The 22,137-nt window shown below is 38.8% G+C and overlaps 1 protein-coding gene and 1 non-coding gene across 5 annotated transcripts in view; one reads left to right on the top strand and one right to left on the bottom strand.

Moving 5' to 3' along the window:
* The window catches only part of UPF2 (UPF2 regulator of nonsense mediated mRNA decay), a 141,311-nt gene that overhangs the window by 17,630 nt on the left and 101,544 nt on the right, over window positions 1–22,137 (bottom strand). For all 4 annotated transcript variants that reach the window (XM_066279355.1, XM_066279354.1, XM_066279351.1 and 1 more), the window contains exons 16-20: window positions 18,919–19,058; window positions 16,511–16,615; window positions 15,410–15,508; window positions 10,074–10,241; window positions 149–290 (exon numbers count right to left, since the gene is read on the bottom strand). In XM_066279355.1, coding sequence (XP_066135452.1) covers window positions 149–290; window positions 10,074–10,241; window positions 15,410–15,508; window positions 16,511–16,615; window positions 18,919–19,058 — 654 coding nt within the window. The remainder of the gene's footprint in view (window positions 1–148; window positions 291–10,073; window positions 10,242–15,409; window positions 15,509–16,510; window positions 16,616–18,918; window positions 19,059–22,137) is intronic.
* TRNAS-AGA (transfer RNA serine (anticodon AGA)) lies at window positions 8,979–9,054 on the top strand. The gene has a single exon. It is a non-coding gene; the product is annotated as a tRNA-Ser (tRNA).

Below are 22,137 nucleotides of genomic sequence, written 5' to 3'. Positions count from 1 at the left end.
CAGAATGGAAATGAAAAACAATCAACTTCTCAGACTAAAATATTCAAACATGGCATGAAAAGATCGAGAATAACAGCTTTGATATTCTATATTTAAAAAGCCCAAAACGCATCAAATTATCTATCTCTGTCCTAAAATGACTTTATACCTTGATAATCTTCTTGTTCTTGTCGTTCATTGATATCTAGTGTGAGCTTTTTCATTCTCATTCTTTCTTCTTGTTCTGCCTGTTGCTGGTTCCAATGATTTGCAGCAAGTTGAGAAGACATGGGTACATTAAGGATCTTAAACTGAGGGAGGGAAAAAAATCACAAATGACTTGAGAAAAAATCAAGAGAAAAAAGATTTCAAATATAATATTAAGTAAAATTAAATGAGTTTAGAAAAATAATGTCTTTCCTTTCTGTAAAAGTCAATAAAGACAGAAAAATCTAAGAACATAAACAGATGATAGTACTCTTCTACTAGAGACAAACCCATTAGACTTGGATGTTAAGTGGAGGCCATTGAGTCCAACCTCCATGAAAAGCAGAAGCTCCTCTTTCCTGCACCATTTGGAAGCGCATAACTAGCAATGAGCACATTCTGTAGACTCTATAATGTACAAATAATTGTCAGAAAGGCTTTAAATAGCAATCATTTTTTTTTAGAAAGTTAAATTTAATGGGGTGACATTGATCAATAAGATTATATAGATTTCAGGTAAACATTTCTATAGCAATTGAACTGATGATTGTGTGGTGTTGCCCATCACCCAGAGTCAAATCATTCTCCATCACCATATACTTGTGCCTCTTTACTCCCTGCCCCCCCCCCCCCAACAACCCGCTCTGCATCCTTTTCATTTCTACTCTCCGGAAGCAGTTTTACTCTCCTGAACCATACAGTACAAATCTAGTCCACCTTCAGTATTAATAAATCGTCCTATTTCTACAGATAGCTGTGATGTTGGAAAGGATGAAGAGTTAAGAAACATACGAGATCGGCCCTGGCCGGTTGGCTCAGTGGTAGAGCGTCGGCCTGGCGTGCAGAGGTCCTGGGTTCGATTCCCGGCCAGGGCACATAGGAGAAGCGCCCATCTGCTTCTCCACCCCTCCCCCTCTCCTTCCTCTCTGTCTCTCTCTTCCCCTCCCGCAGCGAGGCTCCACTGGAGCAAAGATGGCCCGGGCGCTGGGGATGGCTCCTTGGCCTCTGCCCCAGGCACTAGAGTGGCTCTGGTCGCAGCAAAGCGATGCCCCGGAAGGGCAGAGCGTCACCCCCTGGTGGGCATGCCGGGTGGATCCCGGCCGGGCGCATGCGGGAGTCTGTCTGATTGTCTCTCCCCATTTCCAGCTTCAGAAAAATACAATTTTAGAATTTTTCTTTTAAAAGAAACATACAAGATCCATTTCTATTGTGGGAGAGAGTCCTTATCTACGGAATATTTTTTTTTTAGCAGGGTATTCTTGGTTTAGAATTGTGCAAGGCGCCCTGGCCGGTTGGCTCAGCGGTAGAGCGTCGGCCTAGCGTGCAGAGGACCCGGGTTCGATTCCCGGCCAGGGCACACAGGAGAAGCGCCCATTTGCTCCCTCCGCCGCGCCTTCCTCTCTGTCTCTCTCTTCCCCTCCCGCAGCCAAGGCTCCATTGGAGCAAAGATGGCCCGGGCGCTGGGGATGGCTCTGTGGCCTCTGCCTCAGGCGCTAGAGTGGCTCTGGTCGCAACATGGCGACGCCCAGGATGGGCAGAGCATCGCCCCCTGGTGGGCAGAGCATCGCCCCATGGTGGGCGTGCCGGGTGGATCCCGGTCCGGCGCATGCGGGAGTCTGTCTGACTGTCTCCCTGTTTCCAGCTTCAAAAAAATGAAAAAAATAAAATAATAAAAAATAAAGAATTGTGCAAGGCAAACAAAAGAAGATAGAATCTATGAATTGATAGGCTCCCTGAAAATTGTTGAGTAAGCTATGTAACTATCTGAGTAGTAAATAGAGATGTTTCATAACCTAAATTTTCTCTGCTGTGTATAACTTGAACCTCTCACTTAACAGAGCTACTCTAATACTCTGGACCAAAAGCACATCTGATGCAGAAAGAAAGAACTTGGAGCACTGTGTTCAGGATCTCAGACCTCTCCCTGCTTGATCTATGACTTTTGAATATTTGCATCCTTGAAATTATTAGTAAAGCTTAACACTGTTTAAGATCTCCAATTCAGAAAGACAAGATGGCGCTGGAGTAGGCGGACGTACCAACATCTACCTCCCAGAACCAAAGTGGATTACAAACTAATTTTATGAACTATCATCTGGAAAAACCAACTTTGGACTAAACTAAGAGGACTCTTCAACCAAGGAACGCTGAAGAAGCCACACAGAGACTGGTAGGAAAAATGGAAACGGGGAAACGCAGAGAGGGCTGCCCAGCTCCCCGGAGCAAACGGTGGCAGCAGGGAGAGACTCGCGTGGCGGAAATCGCAGAGCTCCAGGGAAAAGCAACCTGGTCTCAACTCTCCAGGCAAAGGAGAACAGAAGCTCCATATCCACGCATGCTGCAAATGGCTTTTCCAGTCTACCTGAATCATTACCAGCTAGAAGCAGCGGTCACTGGGACTTGGACATGAACTGCAAAGTATAGAATAGTGACAACAATTCCAGTGCCATGAGGACTTTTCCTGTGTGGACTTTTCCTGGACTCCTGCTCCCTGTGACAGCTCCTAACAGACTGAACTGTGGTTGGGTTGCATTTTTCAGGGATTTGGCATGGTGATGGGGCCAATTTGGACTTGGTGAACATGTTAAGGACACTACTCTTTTATGGATTCTTGCTGTATTGGCCAAGAGTTTGCTTAAAGGCTTTTAATCACTGTAAAAAAAAAAAATAGAAGACTGGATAAAGAAGATGGGGCACATATACACCATGGTATACTATTCAGCTAGAAGAAATGATGACATCGGATCACTTACAGCAGAATGGTGGAACCTTGATAACATTATGCGGAGTGAAATAAGCGAATCAGAAAAAAACAAGAACTGCAGGAGTCCATACATTGGTGGGACATAAAAGCGAGACTAAGAGACATGGACAGGAGTGTGGTGGTTACAGGGGGTGGGGGGAGGGAAGGGGGGAGAAGGGGAAGGGGAGGGGGAGGGGTACAAAGAAAACTGGATAGAGGGTGACAGAGGACGATCCCTCTTTGGGTGATGGGTATGCAACAGAACTAAATGACAAGATAACCTGGACATGTTTTCTTTGAATATATGTACCCTGATTTATTGATGTCACCCCATTAAAATAAAAATTTATTTATAAAAAAAAAAATCTCCAATTCATTTGAGTTTGATTGGACAATCTGATTCTCTGTATTATCTCAGATGTCCTTTCTTGGTACTGTATTTATTCTCTTTTATGGTACACATAGTGTTAAAATATTAATAATACGCAGAACACTAAGGCCAGAAACACTGAAGTGAAAAGTATTAAGTGCAGGTCTGAAACTATCTATAAACCCAACTAAGTATATTTCATTTTAATCACAATACAGATAATTAAATATCTCACAAATCAAAACTAAAATACATTTAAGGTAGTCCCTTTAAGCTATCAGTATAGTAAACCTCATCCCTTCTCCCCACTGAACTAAGTCTGATACAACCTGCTCTTAGTGGTCTAGTACAAATGTTTTGCCACTTGCACTTTCAATTATGAGCTCAAAACTATCTTCTTTAGTGAGGTGTACTTAACATACATAAACTGCACATATTTTAAATGTACAATTTGATGAGTTCTGACATATGCATACACACGAGATAACAAGCATATCCATCATCTTCAAAGGTTCCTCTCGTCCCCCACTGTAACCCATATCTTCCTCTACCCTATCCCCAGGCAACAAACTGCTAACCTGCTTTCTGTCACTATTGATTAGTTTGCACTTTCTGAAATTTTAAACATATTGGACCATATAATCCATATTCTGTTTTATCCAGCTTCTTTTACATAGTAAAATGATTCTGAGATGTAGCCATGTCATCATAGATACTATAGTTTCTTTTAATTGTAGAGTAGCACTCCCTAGTACAAGTATACCACAATTTGTTAATCCATTTATTTATTGATAGCATTTGGTGTTTCTAGTTTTGGGTAATTGCAAATACATTGTACACTCATGTACAAATGTTTCTGTGGAAACATTTTCATTTCTTTTAAATTAAAAATGCTGGGAATATCCAGTGTATTTTACTTTTTAAGAAAGTGATAAAATGTTTTCCAAAGCAGCTGCACCATTTTACACTCAATTAGTAGCATATGAATGTTCCAGTTCCTTCATATTCTTGTCAACACTTGGTATTTTAGCCATTCTAGTGAGTATATAGTACTATTGTCATTTTAATTTTAATTTTCTTTTTCTAATAACCAAAATCATCTATTTTGAAACTCAACCCAGAATTATGCTAAAAGCTGAAATCAAGCTTACCGAATTGCATAGTTTTCAGAATCTTTCCTGCTCTTTGAAAAAGGAAATACTTGCCCACTATGAGTCTTTTAACTACTGTTCCATGTATAACATTTTTCTAAGTTAATGACAACTGCTCTACAATTTCATATAGAAATTCTTTCAGTCCTTGAGGACAGAATTTGTTTATGCCTAAAAACTGGGACTCATTTGAAGTAAATAAATTATCCCCTTGGACACTTTAATTTTACTCAATCTTTAATTTACTCAATCACGTTGAAATTTTTCTTGTTGATAAAAGAGAAAGTGAATGGTTGTTTTTTACACAACCTCTCCCCCAACAGTAGGATTTATTTACCCTTACTTATTCTCATGACCCTGCACATTTTAAATGCACCTCATCTTCTTAAATCTCATCTTTAAAAATTACTGTTTGTAGACTATTTCTAAATTCTACGGTATTTGGCCTGATGATGGTCAATTTTTCCTTCTTCCACAATTATGAATTCTGTCTTTTTTCTGCTCCTTCTCCAAAGTTTCATTTCGACATTACAATCAGTTCTTCCATGAATTACATACCTGCCAGGCAGTAATGCAAAGAAGTTAAGAAGGCAGACTTTTATAGTCAGACTGGGTTCATACCTCAGCCCTATCATTTATTGGTATGACCTAGCTAATCAGTTAAGAACGTTCTTTTTTTGCCTGACCTGTGGTGGCGCAGTGGATAAAGCGTCGACCTAGAAATGCTGAGGTCGCCGGTTTGAAACCCTGGGCTTGCCTGGTCAAGGCACATACGGGAGTTGATGGTTCCAGCTCCTCCCCCCTGTCTCTGTCTCTCTCTCCCTTTCTCTCTCCTCTCTAAAATGAATAAATAAAATAAAATTTAAAAAAAAGAAAAAAAAAAAAAGAACGTTCTTTTTATCGTAAGTAAAATGAAATATCAATACTACCTTTTAGGGTTGCTGTGAGAAATAAGTATGTAAAAAAATATGTAAAGCATATAAGATAGGGCCTACATATAGCAGGTACTCTATAAATATTACCTATTAGTAATGCATTTAAATGCATTAAGAAACAAATCCTTAACTACTTCTGTATACCTGTCCTTAGGCCTGTGTAGTAATCTGTATCAGAATGCATCTATATCCAATGGGACTTGCCTCAACTGTTTCTTATTTCCACTAACAGAAACAAACCAAAACAAAGTTAAGCAAAATAACTATCATTCCTTGTAATAAATTTTTCTATTTTTCAAAATTCAGAAGGACATACATGCTTTTATCTGTCACATTAACATATTCAGAAAACAGGCTGACCATTTCCCCCCCTTAGTAGGTTCCTGATAACAACACTTGAAATTTCCTTCATAAATCAGTAATGTCAAGCCTAATGAGGATGGTACTAATCATACTGATGAAACAGTATAAAATATTACAAAGAAAATAGTTAAATATATTCTAAAGGAAAATAATTGCAAGTAAAAGACAAAAACACTATGACCTGAGAAAAGTTTTACAAAAAGAATAGTTCTCAAGTATCATGTGCTTTAAAAGAACAGAAAGGAGGCCCTGGTCGGTTGGCTCAGCGGTAGAGCTTCGGCCCGGCATGTGGAAGTCCTGATTTCGATTCCCAGCCAGGGCACACAGGAGAAGTGCCCATCTGCTTCTCCACCTCTCCCCCTCTCCTTTCTCTGTCTCTCTCTTCCCCTCCTGCAGCCAAGGCTCCATTGGAGCAAAGTTGGCCCAGGAACTGAGGAGGGCTCCCTGGCCTCCACCTCAGGCGCTAGAATGGCTCCAGTTGCAATGCAGCAATGCCCCAGATGGGCAGAGCATCGACCCCTGGTGGACATGCCAGGTGGATCCCGGTAAGGTGCATGCAGGAATCTGTCTCTGACTCCCTGCTTCTCACTTCAGAAAAATTAAAAAAAAAAAAACAGAAAAGAGACAGTAATAAATACAGAGCATGAGAGACAAATTTTACTGATGCCACTCTTATCAAGTACCTTCACCATAAAGCCACTAAAATACTTTTAAAATACTTTATAGCAAATTAGATGACAAAAAATTGTAGTCACTCAAATTAATTTCTTGGAATGTGATAATGAATAAAGATACTTTACATTATATTTTAAAACTACTTCACAAATGGAGCTGAAATTGGAAAAAATATGTATGTATGTATCCAAATATATATACAAACCCCAAGTTACTATGATAGATAACATCAATATCTCCAATCAGAAGATATGTAATACAGATCAGGATTCCTTATAAATACTAACTGGGGAAAAAAAGGACTGCTTGTAAGTATTAAACTAAAATATATTGTGCATTTGTTTAAATGTTTCTATTAATTTAATAATCAAAACATTTTACTTCAATTCAGTATTCTATCTCACAAATATTTAAATCTAGAAATAAATGACCAATAGCATTATACTTAATGACTACAGAAATAAAAGTTATTTCTAAGCACAAATTTGTGTACAAAGAGATCTTTCATGTAAGAATTAAAGAGTTCTATAAAGGCAACACATTTCACATTCCTAGAAAAACCGTTGCCCCAAACATGGTCAACACCCAAAAATCAAATAGAGAAATAAAAATCAGAACAAAATATATTTTCTTTTGCAGGCCACAAAATACCAGTGATGTTTCTTCAAATAATCTTCCTAAAATTGAACATTTTCCAAAATTCCAAATAAAGTTTGAGCTGAAAATTTACTTAATAACCATGTACTCTGACTTCTCACTTCATGTTTGCTAATGTTTTTTAAATAAAGTTCAAGAAAAGTTACCTTAAAAATTAAAATTTTACATTTTAAGAGTAAACACTTCTAATTACTTTACATAAAGTTATATGGGTCACACAATATATAATCTACCTACTTTAAACTAAAAATATTCCTCTTTAGAAATAAGCACATAGTCTTTTATTTTGAACCATATAAGTTAGAATTTAGGGCTGCAGAAATAAATTTATTTTTTAAAGTTCAAAAGTTTCTAACAGTCGGTTTTGATTTAATTTACAAGTACTCATTCTGAAAAGGTCATACAGGGTGTATGAGTTGATAAGGGTATAATGAATTTTCATGTGTGCCTCACAAAAGGGAGGGACACATGAATCAACTTATTATGTACTCTTGTGTAATTATATTCCTAAACTCCCTTCTAGCTAAGAAAAACCAAGGCTCAAGGCCAATGTAATACAAATGTTCAGTAGCTGCAAGGGAATGGGAACTAAGATATACAGTTAAATGAAGTTACCATGAACTGCCCTTCACAGTTAAAATAATATTTTTTTTCCTTTAGTGCAACAAAAAATCTAAGGTATTAAGGACTGAAAGCTTTAAGAAAAGAAAACAAAAGCAAAGAGAAGAAAAGAGAAGAGAAAATGAAGCAGACCTAAAATGTGATGATGGAAATAGAAAAAATCTAGTTCAGAGAACTTAGTTCCAAGAAAACCAAACACTCTGAACTTTGAATATCCTGGTAACTGTGGGGAATTAGCAGTTCTAAGCACACTGAGGAGAGCAGTTGTACAAAGATCAAAAGAAGTCCTAATTTTTCCAGGGTATAAGTGGAGGGTAGAGGAGTGGGGAAATAGCAGGGCTTAACCTTGACCTGAGGGTGAGACAGGGTGAAATCTTCCTGGAAAGCACAGTAACCAGAGAATGGAGGAAAGGCCTGATGACTAGAAACTAAAGGACAGTGTGAAAAAGTTACAGCAGCTCTGAACCTAAGTCAAAGTTAACAATTAAAATGAGTTACAATGTATATCTTCTCCAGTCATCCATATCATATTTTAATTGGTATATAGTTTTCGTATCTCAAGATTTACTTGCACTACAGCAAAATAATAGTATACTGTACAACTTTGATCCTTTATGTAAACAAGACATTACATGACAAAAATAGAGATAAAATTTAAGCATCATGTCTTTGAGGTTGCAGTGGTAGGGAGGGAACATACTATCATAGGTGACACCTATTACAGGTCTCCCCTGATCACCCATCTAAAACAGCAATCTCCCTCTAATGGCCTCTTCCCAATCCCAGTAGCTTTCTATTCTCTTATTTGGCTTTATTTTCCTTCATAGCATTTTCCCAATCTGATATTATGCATTTTATTGTCTGCCTCCCAACACTAGAATGAAAATTCCCAGGAAGAGGGACTTTGTTTGCCTGCTGTATGTTCTGCACATAGAATAGTGCATGGTGCATAGCAAGTCAACAATAAACATCTATCCAATGTTGTCAACCACCTGTCTGCAAACAGATGCTGGTCCACGTAAGAGTTAACCACCCTGATGTTAGATGAAGATTATAGAGTCTTGACTCTCTAACCTTCATATAATATCAGGGTGGTTATCTCTTTCACTGGCATATTCTGGCAGACTGGCACCAGTCCACAGCTGTCAGCTGAAGAACACTGGTTTAAAAGGCTCTTTGAATGAATGTGGAAGCCAGGTATTAGACTTATCTCTGAGAAGCTGTAGTAGCTACCTTGTTTCATAAACTAAGATTCCATCATAAGATGCACCATTATAGCCCTGGCTGGTTGGCTCAGCGGTAGAGCGTCGGCCTAGAGTGCGGAGGACCCGGGTTCGATTCCCGGCCAGGGCACATAGGAGAAGCGCCCATTTGCTTCTCCACCCCTCCGCCGCGCCTTCCTCTCTGTCTCTCTCTTTCCCTCCCGCAGCCAAGGCTCCATTGGAGCAGAGATGGCCCGGGCGCTGGGGATGGCTCTGTGGCCTCTGCCCCAGGCGCTAGAGTGGCTCTGGTCGCAACATGGCGACACCCAGGAGGGTCGCAACATGGCGACGCCCAGGATGGGCAGAGCATCGCCCCCTGGTGGGCAGAGCGTCGCCCCCTGGTGGGCGTGCCGGGTGGATCCCGGTCGGGCGCATGCGGGAGTCTGTCTGACTGTCTCTCCCTGTTTCCAGCTTCAGAAAAAAAAAAATGCAAAAAAAAAAAAAAATGCAAAAAAAAAAAAAAAAAAAAAAAGATGCACCATTATTTTTACATACTACTAAAACAGAAAAATACTACCAATTATCCTAGGATTCCATCTACTTTAAGAGGCAGCTTGATTTCAAATGTTGACAGCTTTGGTAATGTATATCTGAAAGCTGGGCTTTATTTTCTTTACAGCATTTTTTCACCATCTGCAAGTAAGATGTTTGTCTAGCTCCCTCAGCAGGATGTGAGCTGTCAATGTATGAATCCCTGAAGTAACTAATAGCCTTAGTAGCGGTTCTGAGGGCCATTTGTAAATTACAGGAAAGGAGAGGGAAGCAGTCTAAGGAGAATGGAGGATTCAGAGTCAAAAAACAATGATTTTCAGGAGAAATACTGACAACTGAGAATTTTCTTGAGATGTGTCATCATCCTCTTTTCCTTTCCAACTCTGAGCATATTTTGGAAATCTTCCTATTGAAATAAATGTCCTTTCCATTCGAAAATTCTATCAGTACTAGTCAGATGTGCCTATACATATGTTAGATAAAATTATGTATTTCTACCACTGAATACTTTCAATGTTTTCAACTCTTTTCCCTTGTTGGCAAGAGATTTTGAACCTATAAAACATCACTTTCACTTGATAATAATCAATTGTGAATTCACAGGGGGCCATTTCTTACCTGCTGTTTATTGCCTTTTCTTGTTAACATGACAAATGGCATTGTGTCTGCAGACTCTGCCTCTCCTTCCCCACCACCAAGCGGGGGTCCTTTCCTCAGCTGGCTTTTGAGATGCAAGGGAATAGCAACATCAAGTTGGTGCACTTTAACAGATTCGCCACTTCGTTGCTTAAAGACAGAAATGAAAAAATATAAAAACTCCAGGGTACACAGGGATGGAGATGTGGGTGTATACACACACACACACACACATATATATATATATATATATACTGCAAACAATTACTTCAGTATTATATTTCTTAAAACACAATTATTAGAACCTGAGTAATCTTTGTGAAATGAAAATTAAAGCATTGCCTTCCCGGGCCCCCAAACCTTTACATCTGGCTTAGAAGAACTGTGACTTGGCTCCTGGTTATCACTCCAATCTCTCCAAGCTCAAACATACAATGTTGTAGGTTTTACAAAATTTCTCTGGTCCTTGGATGGACTGTGCCCTTTCATTCATATTAACAGCATACATCTTCCTTCATACTTCCTTTTTTTTTTTTTTGTGGCAGAGACAGAAAGTCAGAAAGAGGGACAGATAGGGACAAACAGACGGGAAGGGAGAGGGATGAGAAACATCAATTCTTCGTAGCGGCTCCTTAGTTGTTCATTGATTGATTTCTCATATGTGCCTTGATCAGGGGGCTATAGCAGACCGAGTGATCCCTTGCTTGAGCCAGTGACCTTGGGCTCAAGCTGGTGAGCCTTGCTCAAACCAGATGAGTGCGCACTCAAGCTGGCAACCTCAGGGTCTCGAACCTGGGTCCTTCCCCATCCTAGTCCAACACTCTATCCACTGCATCACCGCCTGGTCAGGCCCTTCATTCTTCTTATATGTCGTAATTACCTGCTTATCTGTGAGAATTTCCCTACCCTTTTCCCTAGTGTTCTATAGCAATGTCTTATACTTAACTAACATTCAAAAGTAAATGGAATCCATTAATGCTCAGATTAACTTCTTGTTTGTTAGCATCAATTATTTTTAACATTTATATTAGGTGTATCAATCAATTTATTTAAACAAACCTTCACTGAAGACTTATTGTGTTAGGCTTGAAGATATTAGTATTAAAAAAAAAACAGTCTCTACTGAGTTACTATCAAAGAACTCATAAACTTGTTAAGCAAGAGAGAAAGAAATGAATTAAATATGATTCACCTAAGTCAATGTTTTTCAACCAGTGTGCTGTGAGACATTGTCAGGTGTGCCGTGGGGAAATTAAACATGGGTCCCCAAACTACGGCCCGCCGCCAGCCGCCTCCATCGAACATAAACATTCCCCTCACAATCCCTCCAGCTATCAGCGACAGGAAGAGTGGAGGCACAGGGAACGCTCACTGACCAATCACCTTCTAGGATTCATCCCGACCACTAGCGATGAACCAATAGTAGGCCGCCTCTCATCCACACCCAGGAAGGTCCCGCTCGGGCCGCCGCGCACTTGTCATTGTGTGGCCGCGGCGAGTAGTTGAAGCTGCTACTCCTCCCTATGGTACCGATTTCTAATCCTGGTCAGGACTGGAGGTAAATGTGCCACCACTAGATGAAGCCTCAGCCTCAGCTGGTTATGTCTATCCTGATGGTGTATATAGATATTTGACCTTTTTCTTTTTAAAAGAGGCCCCCGCAGAGGGTGATATACAATGCATCACAATGTTATCTAACTTTAAAGCTAAAGTTTGCTGATCTTCCTTTGGACAGTTTTTGGTTATCTGTTGCCAAGGAGTTCCCCATTTTGGCCAACAAAGCTATTTTGACATTGCTCCTGTTTTCAACCACATATCTATGTGAGCTGAGCTTCTCAAGCTTGACTGTGATAAAAACTAAAAACAGAGAGAGACTGAGAACTGTTGAGGAAGAGCTTCGTATGTGTCTTTCTACCATTCCTGCCAGGATATCCCTTTTGTGTTCATCGAAAGAGGCCCAGGTTTCACACTGAGTATAAATACAGTTAGAAACTATATTATTAACTATATGTATAATATGTACTGTGTTAGAGTGTCATTTTGGTAGGTGGTGTGCCCCAGGATTTTGTAAATGTAAAAAATGTGCCACGGCTCAAAAAAGGTTGAAAATCACTGACCTAAGTTATATAAGCTGCGTGGGAGACAGGAGTAAAGGATATGAAACAGCAGAGTACATTTAGGAAACTGCAAATTCTCTGTCTGATGAATGGAACACAAATGAGGAAAGAGCTAAACATGAGTCTTCAAAGCTAAGCATGTCATGCTGAGAAGGCCGTGAAGGTTTTCAATGGTTTTACTACAGTTTACCATGGGTCCCCAAACTTTTTACACAGGGGGCCAGTTCACTGTTCCTCAGACTGTTGGAGGGCCGCCACATACAGTGCTCCTCTCACTGACCACCAATGAAAGAGGTGCCCCTTCCGGAAGTGCGTGGGGGGGGGGCGGATAAATGGCCTCAGGGGGCCGCATGCGCCCCACTGGCTGTAGTTTGGGGATGCCTGGTTTAAACAGTCTTTTAATGTATGCCCCATATAGACTTGCAAACCAAGCAAAATGGTCATAAAGATGTAAGGCTTTATTGTTTTTGATTTCTAAGTTCCAATTTTTTAGAAGTTCTCCCAGGTTAAGATTTTTTTTTTTTTTTTTTGTATTTTTCTGAAGCTGGAAACAGGGAGAGACAGTCAGACTCCCGCATGCGCCCGACCGGGATCCACCCGGCACGCCCACCAGGGGCGAAGCTCTGCCCACCAGGGGGCGATGCTCTGCCCCTCCAAGGTGTCGCTCTGCGGGCTACCAGACCCACTCTAGTGCCTGGGGCAGAGGCCAAGGAGCCATCCCCAGCGCCTGGGCCATCTTTGCTCCAATGGAGCCTTGGCTGCGGGAGAGGAAGAGAGAGACAGAGAGGAAGGAGGGGGGGCTAGAGAAGCAAATGGGCGCTTCTCTTATGTGCCCTGGCCGGGAATCGAACCCGGGTCCCCCGCACGCCAGGCCGACGCTCTACCGCTGAGCCAACCGGCCAGGGCCTCCCAGGTTAAGATTTTTAAGATTTATAAAAACTTTTTATTTAAAATTTGAAAGGACTGTGTTAGAGGAATCTTGATTTGTAAATTATCTATAAATTATAGATACAACTAGGGCTTCCTTAGGTTTCAACTCTCCACACTTTATTCATGGGTGATTCACATAATGTCTTGGCTATACATACATACTCTCTCTCTCTCTCAACAACCACTCCATTTATGTTTCTCTTCTGATCTCCAGACATCTCCATTTAGACACCCCACAGCCTTCTCAAACTGATCATGAACAAGTAGAACGTGGCTCACTCTGCCCATTTCCTGTCAGAGACTAGCCAGTGGCGCAAGCTAAAAAACTGAGGGTTGTCCTAGACTCCTTGTTCCCCACATCACTATCCATATCAAACACCAAATAAATCCAGTTCATTCTTAATAGCTTTCAAATCCAGACTTCTCTCCAGGTACCCTTCACTATCCTAGACAGGTGACTATCGTGTTTTACCTGGGGTTACTAAAACAACCTTCTATCAGATTAGTATCTCTGCTTTTAGTCTAAGTCTGAGCCACCTCCATACAGGACCAGGCTACTTCAAAGGAATCCAATCCAGTTCTCCCTTCTCATGCTGTGCCATCCTTTCACATACTCCGTCCTATTAATACTGGCCTTCTTTTTTTTTCTGAAACATTACAAGTTCTTTTCTGCCTCAGGAAGTTTGACAGATTATTCTCATATTTCACCTAGATGACTCAAGTTTACCTATCTTGTCTAAAAGTCATGATCTCAGGAGGCTTTCCCTGATTGTCTTATCTAAAGAGGGCCCTTCCCTTACTCTCTATCAAAGCACTATGCTCTTTTAGTTCTTTAGCATTTGTCACAATTTTAGAGTATGTATTTGTTTAGTCATTAAATGTGTACCTTCCCCATAAAACTACATTATCTGACAGTAAAAAGCAGGTCTGTTTTTATTTACTACTTTATAGTTAATCTGTTGGCAGTGTTAGGCACACAGTAGTTGCTCAATAAATACTTGCTAGACAAATGGATGACTAAGTTAAGTGGCTACTGATTCATGTAAGATAGGAAATCTCTTCAAAGGGATTACAGATCATTCTGATTGTACAGTTATTTGATTTCTGCTCCTAAATGACATGAATATATAATTTAGTTCATAAATTAAGAGCTTCTGAGGTATACAATGAAATTATTATATATGTAGGAAGCAGCAAATTGGCCTAATATACCTGTAATAATAATTTGTACATTGTCACAGCTTTCAGCCTTAGTAAAACCCATTACTCTCCTCTAAAGGATTACTCTCCACCAGCATTTAACACTCCAATATTTTCCACCTTAGTAATAATCCTCCTCTTCTAACTCTTGACCTTCTCTACCTCCCCATTTTTCTTCTGTTCCTAGTAAAACTCCTCAAGAATCAGCTATATCTGCATCCAGCAGTTTCACCTCGCCCCACACCAGGGAATTTTCATCCCACCATTCCAACAAAGCATTCTTTTCAAGTCACCAAAGTATTTAACAACAGCTATTACCATAGGGTTAAAGCCTTGGTCGGCAATCCGTGGCTCGCGAGCCACATGCAGCTCTTTGGCCCCTTGAGTGTGGCTCTTCCACAAAATACCACGTGCGGGCGCTACCTCGATAAGGAATGTACCTACCTATATAGTTTAAGTTTAAAAAATTTGGCTCTCAAAAGAAATTTCAATCGTTGTACTGTAGATATTTGGCTCTGGTGACTAATGAGTTTGCTGACCACTGGGCTAAAGTAAACAATCTATGATACTATACCTCTAACTACAGAAAAACATAATTACTCTAAATTACTGAAATGATAGGGCTTTTCATAAAATCTAATATATCAATGCTATGAATACATTAAGTAGCATTTCTTTAAACATCAAAATAATATCCCTAATATTCAAATTATAAATCAAACTTAGGAATCTACAAAATTAAATTTCCCCAAATATCTATCTTCTGCAAAGTACAACTCTGAACAAACTGCAAATAAAAGGTCTTAGAAATAGAGATAATTCAGAAAGAAGAGGTAAGTTGGTACAATGACATTACTGTATTCTAAGACTTGTATTTACTACATTTCTCCTCACTCTATCTTATACAAACCAGGACATGAAATGCAAGTACTGGCAACTGCAAACTGCATACATTAGGAAAAATGCTGCAGAGGCAAATGTTGAGATCACAGAGACCCTATTAACCAGAACTGACTGTGCTGCAATGTTCTGTATTGAGAAGATAGGTTGGGCTAGGGCGATGTTTCATACCTGAAGATTCTCTAGCATCATTTTATCCAGAGCTTGAATGAAGTCCTCATCTTCTACACAGGGTACATGCTTAAGTCCACCTCCTTTGATCATTACCTCCTTATTAAAACAAAACAAGAAATCAGACCAGAAATTTTAACTGTAATGTTTTGTATGGCAGAATCTTTTATATTGATAACTTGTTCCACATACTCAAGGAATGAGTAAAATATATAACATTATTAAAAGTTAAAAGAGCATGTTAAAGAAAAGTACTTAGGAAAACAAACTGAAAATAAATTTCTAAAGAAATATTTTTCAATAATCACAAGAAATAAAACTTCAGTGACAAAGGTTTTTTTTAGTGCCTAAAGTTTATTTAGTGAAATACTATGAAAATGTTACACAATTTTTTTTTTAGAGAGGAGAGGAGGCAGAAACAGAATCCCGTATGAGCCCTGACTGGGATCCACCTGGCAAGCCCACTAGGGGACGATGCTCTGCGCATCTAGGGCCCTTGCTCCATTGCAACTGGAGCCATTTCTTAGTGCCTAAGGCGGAGGCCATAGAACTATCCTCAGTGCCCAGGGCCAACTCGCTCTAATCAAACCTTGGCTGTAGGAGGAGAGGAGAAGAGAGAGAGAGAGAGCAGAGAAAAAAGTAAGAGGGGGAGGGGTCAAGAAGCAGATGGGCACTTCGCCTGTGTGTCCTGACCAGGAATCAAACCTGGAACATCCACACACTGGGTCGACGCTCTACCACTGAGCCAACCAGCCAGGGCCAGCACAATTTTTTCTAAGTGAGAGGAGGGAAGATAGACTCCCTCATGAGCCCCAACCAGGATCTACCCATCAATACCTATCTGGGGCCGATGCTCAAATCAGCTGAGCTATCCTCAGTGCCCAGGACTGATGCTCAAACCGACTGAGCTACTGGCTGTGAGAGGGGAAGAGGTAAAGGGGAAGAGGAAAGGGAAGAGAAGCAGATGGTCACTTCTCCTGTGTGCCTTGAACGGAGATTGAACCCGGGGTGTTCGCACACTGGGCCAACACTTTCCACTGAGTCCACCAATCAGGGCCAAATGTTACACAATTTTAAGAAACGAATTTCAGCCATACGTACAGTGTTTTCTTCATCAGTTTCATTCTCCTTATTTGAATCTGTAAGGTAATCTGTATTCTCTTCCTCTTCTTCCTCTCCTTCATCCTCATCATTATCAGAACCCTCCTGAAATTATTTAATATTAAGAAAAGATTAAAACATTTTTATTACATTTACATGCCTTAAAAAGATTTTAAAACATCTGTGTAATTGTTTAATACTCTCAATGGTAGGGCAAAGTCAGCTGACAACAGCTACTACATACCCAGTAGCTGAAACTCCATTTCACTATCTTAAACTGATCTAATAATACAAAGATCCTTTGTAAAATCTCTTCCTTGAATTACACAAGGATTGCATTTCCTAACCTCTTGAATTTTCTACTCCCTAACTAAAGAGGCTGAATTTGTCATAACTGGTTTTTGATATCCACCCAACTGTGCAAAGATAAGCAATAAATAGTTCAATTTTAACATTACCAGTTGAAAGCAGTGACTCAATTTTATAAAGTACTACATTGTATAAAAGTACCTCAGTTTGGAAGCTGCTCTCATGTACTTCATTTGTGTTATATGCAATTCTGAAGAAGGAAGGATAAACTTTACGCTCCCATTTTTTATAAGCGAGGGTGGGAAGGGAGATATCTACTCATAGTTGTGTAACTTTAGTTGTTCACTGATTATTTCTCACACATGCCTTGACTAGGGGGCTCACCTGAGCCAGTGACCCCAGGTTCATGTTGATAATACCACACTCAGGCTAGTGAGTCTGTGGTCATGTGAGATAAACCCATGATCAAGCCAGTGACCTTGCAGTTCTGAACCAGGGACCTCAGCATACCAGGTCCATGCTCTATCCACGGCACCACCACTAGTCAGGCATCGTCCCCATTTCTATACATGAAAAACTAAGGCTCAGAAAAGTTAAAATAATACTTTTAAATTATCACAGTCCTAAATGCTTTAAGCATCCAAGAAACAAACAAAAAATATACACACCTTAATATTAAGCTTTTTTCTTTTTTTAGCGAGAGCAAGACAGAGAGGGACAGATAGCCAGGAAGGGAAAGAGATGAGAAGCATCAACTCATAGTTGTGGCTCCTTAGTTGTTCACTGATTGCTCTCTCATATGTGACTTGACCCAGGGGCTCCAGTTGAGCCAGTAACCGGTCGCTTTAGCCAGTGACCTTGGGCTCAAGCCAGCAACCTTGGGCTTCAAGCCAGCGGCTTTTAGGCTCAAAACCAGCGATCATGGGGTCATGTCTATTATCCCACACTCAAGCTGGCATCCCCATGCTCAAGCTGGCACCCCACACTCAAGCTGGTGAGCCCATGCTCAAGCTGGTGACCTCAGGGTTTTAAACCTGAGTCCTCAGTGTCCTGGGCTGATATTCTACTCACTGCGCCACTGCCTGGTCAGGCTGCTTTTTAGTTTTTAACTTTTAACTTAAATATATATATATAAATAGACACAGAATAGTTTCATGAGCCCTAAGTTACTTATTTCACAACTGAACAACTATTAGCTCATAGTCAGTTTATAGTTTCTTCTAAATCCCTAATTTATTCAACAGTCAACCTCAAGATCATGAAGCAAATCTCAGACATTCTATTATTTCAGTTGGAACTTTTAAAATTTATTCAGGTTTAAAAGATAAAAGGAAAAAAATTAAAACTATTAGTTTAAACCATATGAAAATGGTATTTTGATAGGTCTGAAATAGTAGAAAAGCAATTTCATATGGTTTAGCCTAACAGAGTTGTAAAAACAACAGGGTATGTTATCATGGTGCATGATAATTTTCAGATTTCATATACCATTGTAGCTGAGAAAAATAAAGTTCATTACATCAGTTAATTCTGTTTTCATAAAACACGCAGGTTAAAAGTCCATATTCAAAAGTGAGATTAAGATACACAGGAGATCAATTTTTTCCTTCAAATTGCTTATTAAATATAAATCCTAACCATAATACTGGATACATGTCACTATACATATGTCCACAGACAATACAGTGCTGAAAGCAAACTCTAACATAAACCATGGAGTTTGGCTGATGATGATGTGTCACTGAGGTTCATCAATGTACCAGACGCACCGCTCTGTACAGGATCTGATAATGGAGGCCTGTGCATGTCTGGGGGTATGGGATGCAAAAGAAATCTTTGTACCTACCCCTCAATTTTGCAACAAACCTAAAACAGCTCTAAAACAGTCTTAAAAATAATAATTCTATGATCAGCATTTACTTAGAAAATATCCTTAATTAATCAAAATAATTTATAACAGACATTTAAATATTAATTACATTTACTATAATAAAACTGAAGGGTAGATTTTATTTTATAAAGAAAATCTTGGCTAATATAATCAAAATCAAAATACTCTTGTACAAATGTACCTATTTGCTATAAATAAAAGTTATCACCTCTTCTTCAGGTTCATTTACTTCACTCTCATTTCCAGATTGTTCTTCTGTTTCAGCTCCTCCTTCTTCTTCTTCTTCATCTTCTTCAAGATTTTCTCCTTCTGTCATAGAATCTTTTGACTCTTTGTCATTTACTAGGCCTTGAAATGAGAAAAAGCAGGAAAATACATTTAAAAAGATAAAAGCAAATTTTCTATATTACACCATTTCATCTAAAAGTATGTAGTAAGAAAATTCAACAGCCATTTTCCAAAACAAAAAATGAAACAGAACTTCATTTTAAATTGATAAATTTCTCAAGTCGCTAGCTAAAAAGAAAAAATACATATAAACATTTTTTTCCTTCTTTTCATAGAGCTTCAAACTGTTTATCTCAGTCTCAAAAACAAAGGCAAAGGCAGCACTGAAGGTGCTGTCTCAGCATGTAAGATGCACCTCAGTCCCACTTTTTAATCAAGTAGTTCAAGAATCTACAAAAACTCAAAGATGTAAAATTATGTCATTTTAATGGAGAAGTCACATTTGGCTACAGTTTGAATGTCTGCAAACTAAGACTAAGGGAAGGCAAACGATTCGGTGAAACACCTAACAGTAATAGCATTCTCCTTCTATGGGAACTGTCTGGCTTGGGTTTGCTTCCATCTCTCCACATTCATTCACATTTCACTGTCTACTCAATTCTTCCTATCATGTGAATTTCAAACTACTCTCTCTACTTTCAAAAGGCACAGAGTATGGCCTCATCTGATCTGACTCTTTCCCATGCTTTCTCCCAACCCTTCGGCTATAGTGAGGTCAGACTCTTTGTCATTAAAGCACACTACCTTGTGATCTTGCTCATCAATACTCTTCTCAACATAAAATTCATTCCTTTCCCCACTACTTGCTTCTAAAGCAATTGGAGAATTTATCATAACACTTTACATTTAAGGTATACCATGTAGTATTTTTCAAATGATTTCACAAATGTTACATTAGATTTAGAGGACCCTTAAAGACAAAGAATTTGTTTCATACATATATTCAAAATTTAGCAGAGGCCATATATTGCTAAATACACAGTAGGTATTTAATAAATAATTGTTTATCACAGTATCTTGAACAATTAGAGCAGAAAGCTTTACTAGTGATGTGATTTTACTCTTCCACTTTATAAAAAATACTGAAGCCCAGTTTGAATAACACAGCCAATTAAAGTAAAAAATTACTCCAGTGCTCTAAGTCTAAGCAACAAATTAAAAACTGACAAAACTATGAAAGTACAGTGATTAAAGTAGGTACATTCAAGTTTGGAATAAAAAAAAATTGAGAAGATGGATGAAGCTCAGAAGGATCCATCCTAAATGGAAAACAATACTGAGAAAAAAGTTGGTGTCTCAGATTTATATTCCATTGACTTAAATATTTTCTACCTATTATTTATTAGTTTTTATAGATACAGATTTTATATCTACAAATTTTATCTACAGGGACTTGAAGAGTAAATATTGAATAGTTAAAAGTTACCAAAAGCAAAAAAAATGAAAGTCAGGATCATATAAACCTAAGCATTTCAGGAAAAATGTCAGTGGTGATAAATTCATGACATGAGATACTATCAAATGCTTGTTATATCCACTTAAAATATGCGTCATGGGGAGAACTATATATATCGTGTAAGTAGCTTTGTTTGGATAGCCATACTTCTAATTTTTAAGGAAAATACTATTTCTAACATACTTTTATTTATATTGCAAGTTAGTTTCAAAAACAATTTATAAACATTATAGTTTGCATTTGCTAAATTACTTAACTATCCAGTGACTGACCCATAAATCTCTGTCAATCTAAAATAATGCAGATAAAAATATATATACATAAAAAAAGAGGTGACAAAATGTAAACTCTACACCAGTGGTCGGCAAACTCATTAGTCAACAGAGCCAAATATCAACAGTACAATGATTGAAATTTCTTTTGAGAGCCAAATTTTTAAAATTTAAACTATATAGTTAGGTACATTCCATATCAAGTAGTGCCCACACGTGGTATTTTGTGGAAGATTCACACTCAAGGGGCCAAGAGCCGCAGTTTGCCAACCAGGGCTCTAGACAGTAAATTATTTAAAGGTGTCAGAATTAAGTGTACTCGGGGACAGAAATCAAACATTGTTATCTTAATTTTGAACTGCTTGGTGCCACAGTTGTCCTACTCATAACAGAGATGGTAATATAAAATTATAATACTTTCATATTGTGTTTTAATTTATATTTCTCTGTCTACTAGACACATTGAGCATTTTCCCCATATACTTAACATGTCAGAAAGAACAGTCTTTGAATTCTGGCTGCTTAACCTAGTGTTTTGTTTTGAGCTTTACTCATCTGTCAAATACCAGTAGTATTACCTTTCTCTACCCTTCTGGCAAATAGTCCTCAATAAAAACATCAACTCTTCCCTATCCTACCTTATTTGATTATATCATATTAATTTTTCTATTGGGATGTTCTATTTTATTATCAATTTTCCTGTGCCCTTTATGTAAGCACTAATACCCTGACAAGAAAACTATTTTCATATTAATTTTTAGGTGAGAGGAAGGGGAGATATAGAGACAGACTCCTGCATGTGTCTCAACTGGGATCAACTCAGTGATCCTGTCTGGGGCCAATGCTCAAATCACCCAAGCTTTTGTCAGTGCCCAGGGCCAATGCTTGAAACAACTGAGCCACTGGCTGCAGGAGGAGAAGAGAGAGAAAGAAGAAAGGGGAGAAAAGCAGACGGTTGCTTCTCTTGTGTGCCCTGAGAATTGAACCAGGCTAACACAATATCCACTGAGCCAACTGGCCAGGGCAAATGTTTTATTAAGTTTTAAACACCCAAATCTGTCTAGATATGTGCTTTCTTCTATCATTTTAAAATTTAGAAAAATTAACACCTCTGCAGATCTATTTTTAACTTTTAAAAAGTAAATATTTAACTCTTTAATCCACCTAGAGTTTGACAATGTAAGATGTAGTTCTCTATCAATTTTCGTTCTAAATGCTCACCTATTGCCCTTATCCTATCTATAACATTTCTAGTTTATCATGCACTAAATTTTTTTTAAGCCATTGACTCACGCACTTTATTTTTTTCCAATTGATTTAAGAGAGAGAAAAGCATTAACTCCTTGTTCCATTTAGTTGTTCCATTTAGTTGTGCACTCACTGCTTCTCGTATGTACCCTGTCTGGGGATC

The sequence above is a fragment of the Saccopteryx bilineata genome, chromosome 5 (assembly GCF_036850765.1).
Source record: "Saccopteryx bilineata isolate mSacBil1 chromosome 5, mSacBil1_pri_phased_curated, whole genome shotgun sequence".
NCBI classification, from domain to species: domain Eukaryota; kingdom Metazoa; phylum Chordata; class Mammalia; order Chiroptera; family Emballonuridae; genus Saccopteryx; species Saccopteryx bilineata.
The sequence above is the reverse complement of the archived record's forward strand: the minus strand, read 5'-3'. Positions and strand labels throughout refer to the sequence as shown.